We start from the raw sequence: 5,213 nt of genomic DNA on the forward strand, positions 1-5,213 counted from the left end.
AGAGAAGAACGTTGGGGGACATTTTTTTCAAATAACTAGTCCAGTTTACTTCTCAGTTTTCACTATTTTAAGAAGAAAACTTTTTGATGAGCCCGTAAAGAAAATACATAGGTCCTACTATCTTTTTTTCCTCTCTTCCTTCCAACCAAATATCCTCTAAAAAGTTTTCTCTTCTCATTTTCTTTTCTATATTTTTTTCCATCTTCTCTAAAATTCAGTCTTCTAAACACACCAAATACTAATTTGCATTATATTTTTCAGTTATTGAAATGAGTTGTTGTGTATTATTTTTATATGAATTTATTAGTAATATCATTTTTATTATGCGCTAATCATGAAAAATAGGTGAGTTGTGAAAAATATTGTATTTATGCACTTACTGACTTTAAAATTAATTCACATTAAATTTTGTTCCTTATCATATAATCATCAAGACTAAGATATTATAATTTATAAATAGCACACAGGCTGGATGGAGAGCGATTGCCATTTTGTTTATTAGTCTATAAATTATCTTAAAAACATGTGATTGAATAAATGAACTTTCCAAGCTATTTCCTTCTTGCGACCTGACAGAAAAGGCAATCAACGCGGTTTGATCGTAGACTATAATATAATTACACCTAATCATGTTTGTTGTTTAGCGAAAATAAAAAGTTCAAATAAACTATAAAAAAAAAAAAAAAAAAAAAAAAAAAAACCATCTTTTTAGAAGATTTGAAAAGTAGGAGTTGATTGTCAACAATGTCCCACAGTAATGTAGCTTTCTGTGGCAATGCAGTTGATTCTAAAGACACAGGAATGTGGCAATATTACATAAATAGATAGTTGCAAAATACAAAACTTTTTAAATGGGACTTAACGTGCACTGTAATTTCCTTGCCAGGCACTTTTTTTACTTTTTTGCCAACAAAACTTGAAGAAGACTGATTCTTCAATAATTTTTTTTTTTGGTTAAAATGGAACTTGGCCAAGACTTGGAGTATTTTTATATACAGGTTAACAGACATAAATCATTCCAATCAAATTCATCAAAACAATTGCTAATTGGAACACTTAACAGTATCCATTTGAGCTTCTAACTGGTAGACATTTGCTAAGCCCAGGGGGCAGAGCATTTCACAATAAAGAAGAATGTTGTTGAAGCTGCTGGCTTTGTGTTTGTTCACATTTCTCATATATATTCCAATTGCAGAGGCCAGAATTCGTCATTACAAATGGGAGGTAAAGTATGAGTACAAGTCCCCTGACTGTTATAAGAAGCTGGTCACTACAATCAATGGGAAATCACCAGGACCCACAATCTTGGCCCAGGAAGGTGATACAGTCATTGTTGAGGTTACTAACAAACTATTATTAGAAAACCTTGCAATCCATTGGCATGGAATCAGACAGGTAGAGAATTATAGTTTTCCATTTTCCTACTTGAACCAACTTTATATCTAATTTGATGTTTTTATTTATTACTGGGTACGTGTATTCATCTGTTTAATTTGTTGTAGATTGGAACACCATGGAGTGATGGAACAGAAGGGGTTACTCAATGTCCAGTAGTACCTGGGGACACTTTCAAATATGAGTTCAAGGTTGATAGGGTATGTGTTACTTCTTAGTAGCCTAAAGGCTAAAATCTCTGCAATGGTCTCTATTTCCAGTTTGTGTGTGTGTGTGTGTTTTTTTTTTTAATAGTCCGCCTTATTATAACAACAATAATAACCAAGTCTTAGTTGCAAAATTATTGAAGATTAGATTATAAGTTGCATGTTTGTACTTTGGTCAGCTGTATCATAATTTATAACGTATGTTTTGCTTATGTGCAGGCTGGAACTTATCTGTACCACGCACACTATGGAATGCAAAGAGAATCAGGGCTATATGGATCAATCCGTGTATCAGTTCCTGATAATTTTACAGAACCATTTGCCTATGATTATGATCGGAGCATCATCCTTACTGATTGGTTCCACAAAAGCACTTATGAACAAGCCACAGGATTGTCCTCCATTCCTTTTGTCTGGGTTGGGGAGCCTCAGGTAAATCATAAAAGGAACTCCATGCAATATATGTAACAAATCGAATTAGTATTATATTTTGCTATTATTCTTTGTCTAATATTTATTGCTTCTATCAATTTTCAGTCACTTTTGATTCAAGGAAAGGGAAAATTCAACTGCTCTAGTGCATCCCTCACAGCCGATACTTGTAATACATCAAATCCAGAATGCTCTCCTTATGCAATAACCATAATCCCCGGAAAAACATATAGACTAAGGGTTGCTAGCTTGACTGCTCTATCAGCTCTTAGTTTTCAAATAGAGGTAGCCTCTATGAACACCTTCACCTTCAAATCACTTACAATTACTACAGAATTTTCTACACACCGTGATGTTTTAGTGTGACATGCATACATATGGTTTTGCAACCTACTGATGATGTGCATCCAATTTTCTTTTTGAGCAGGGTCATAATATGACTGTGGTAGAAGCAGATGGACACTATGTAGAGCCATTTGTGGTGAAAAACCTGTTCATATACTCTGGAGAGACATACTCTGTGCTTATAAAAGCAGATCAAGACCCTTCAAGAAATTACTGGATGACAACAAATGTGGTTGGTCGGCCTCCTAATACCACACAAGGCTTAGGCTTTCTCAATTACTATCCAAACCATCCAAGGCGATCCCCTCCAACAGTTCCACCAACTGGTCCTATTTGGAATCACACAGCACCCCGATTGGCTCAAAGTCTAGCCATTAAGGCTCACCATGATTTCATTGTGACCCCGCCTACAACCTCAGATAGAGCCATTGTGTTCTTAAACACACAAAATCGCATCAATGGTTATGTGCACTGGTCCGTAAATAATGTCTCTTTCACCCTTCCTAACACTCCTTACCTTATTGCTCTAAAGAATAAGTTACACCATGTGTTCAATCAAACCTCACCACCCGAAGGATATGACTCTGTAAATTATGACATTTACAACGTGTCCAAGAACCCAAATGCTACTACAAGCAATGCCATTTATCGGCTAGGCTTCAATACCACGGTTGATATTATACTTCAAAATGCAAACACTATGACTGTTAACAATAGTGAGACACATCCATGGCATCTCCACGGGCATGATTTTTGGGTACTGGGCTATGGAGATGGCAAGTTTGACATGAACAAAGATCCAAAGAAATACAATTTGGTGAATCCAATCAGGAAGAATACAGTGCCTCTTCATCCCTATGGTTGGACTGCTCTTAGATTCAAGGCTGATAACCCAGGTGCTTGGCTTTTTCATTGCCATATCGAGGCTCATTTCTACATGGGCATGGGAGTGGTGTTTGAAGAAGGAATAGACAAGGTGGGGAAATTGCCTTCATCTATTATGGGTTGTGGTGAGACCAGAGGAGTTGGCAGGCCTTAACTAATGAAAATAAAGTTTAGAAACACTTTTTTAGGGGTAGGTATTGATTCTTAACATGTGTAACTCAAAATGCGGGTGTTTTTATTTTTTATTTAATTTATTTATATACAGTATGGGGGTGGAAGAATTTACACCCAGGACTAAGGCCCAAGTGCTTGAAGGATCCCGTGGAGTGAAATGGGCCAGACCCATCTCTTAAGATAAGGCCCAAATGCCTAAAGGATCCCGTTAAGTGGAATGGGCCGGACCCATCTACTTAAGAAGCAAAGGGAATCTCTACGGATCATTCCCGCAAGATTCAAAATATGCTCCATCTCCAAAAGCCTTATCCGAGATCATGAGCGTGGACAATCCACCAAGTGCCCAAATATAACCTCGGGAAATCTCCCAAACAGATAAGGATAACAAAGATATTTACCTCTGCATTAATGAGGGGTCCTCTACCAACCCTCTGCCACATTAAATGCATGTGAGACAACCGGAACAATACAAACACTCCCTAAAAGTCCTGTTTCCAAATAAGAAATAGGGGAAACCAATAAAGAATGTGAGAAATATCTTAGAGAATCCAGCTGGGAATAGGAAAACTTGGAAGATAAGGGAAGAGAACATACCTATAAAAAGAGGAGGATTGGCAAATGTAAGAGGATCGAAAAATGTTGAGAGAAAAAGGGAGAACGAGAAAAAGAAAAGTAAGAAGTGAGTGAATAATATCTTTTGAAACCCAGCACCATGGGAAAATGTTGTTTTTCCTCTAGAATGTGTTTATTTCAATGTTAATGCAATCTTGTTTTATAAATCAATTGTTTGAGCTTCCTATTGTAGAGTCTTCACCTTGTATTTTTACTAAATAAATTGTGTTTGTCAATCACCCAATTATCTGAAGACAGGAGGTTATCTTTTAGATCTTTTTCATTGGGTTGTTTTTAACTCCCACATATAGCTATTGCATTCTTCCTAGATCATTTTTCAATATAGGCCATACTCCTGCTTTTGTTATTGTTTGGGATTCACAATTGTATAAAGAAAATTTCCTCTCTCTCTCTCTCTCTCTCTCTCTCTCTCTCTCTCTCTCTCTCTCTCTCTCTCTCTCTCTCTCTCTCTCTCTCTTTATATATATATTGTGAGTGTGTGCACATGCACATATGCCCCTCAATTAATTAAATGTTAAAAGTAATATAATGTGTCAACAATCACGAAAAGCTAATTCAACATTTTTGGAGACCTAGGCTCTAACAACTAATAGGAAGACTCACTTAACCCAACGTGTCCAAGTGAATAATATTACGCATTTGTATTGCACATGATAATGACTAATGTTATCTTCCTAGTGGTGGTTGGAGCCCAAGGCTCCAAACATGTTAGGGGCCAATCCATATCCTTCATTTATAATGTTATTGAACTTATCAAATCAAATTCATTATCACTTCAGTTTGTAAGCATTTTTTTAAAGTTTGTATTTAGTATTTTTTGCATTTTCCATGCCAAACAATAATATTGACATTTATTTATGATATTTATTAAGAGATATATCGACCACATCCAATATTGCAGAAAGTATTTTGTAATAAAATTAATAATAATTTTTTATATATATACAAGATAGAAATTCTACTCTACTCTAATTTAAGTGTATATGTGTGTGAAGCTCCCTTATGAAGAACCCCAACCCCTTGCTCCCTCCACCCACCAGTACTTACACTTGTGAAGTGACCATTGAAGATAAAACCTTTCACCAATTTGAAAGAACTAAAATCTTTATCCCATCAGACATGAGCCTATTCCCATCTCCTTTG

At 35.9% G+C, this 5,213-nt stretch overlaps 1 protein-coding gene across 1 annotated transcript; it reads left to right on the forward strand.

Moving 5' to 3' along the window:
- Positions 1 to 1,009: 1,009 nt before the first annotated feature.
- On the forward strand, positions 1,010 to 3,552 carry LOC142623848 (L-ascorbate oxidase-like). Its single transcript, XM_075797320.1, has 5 exons — positions 1,010 to 1,395; positions 1,503 to 1,595; positions 1,821 to 2,033; positions 2,139 to 2,318; positions 2,461 to 3,552. The coding sequence occupies exons 1-5, from the start codon at positions 1,135 to 1,137 to the stop codon at positions 3,415 to 3,417; spliced, it is 1,704 nt and encodes a 567-aa protein (XP_075653435.1). The 5' UTR covers positions 1,010 to 1,134; the 3' UTR covers positions 3,418 to 3,552.
- Positions 3,553 to 5,213: the final 1,661 nt, after the last annotated feature.

This window comes from Castanea sativa, chromosome 2 (genome assembly GCF_040712315.1).
Source record: "Castanea sativa cultivar Marrone di Chiusa Pesio chromosome 2, ASM4071231v1".
NCBI lineage: Eukaryota > Viridiplantae > Streptophyta > Magnoliopsida > Fagales > Fagaceae > Castanea > Castanea sativa.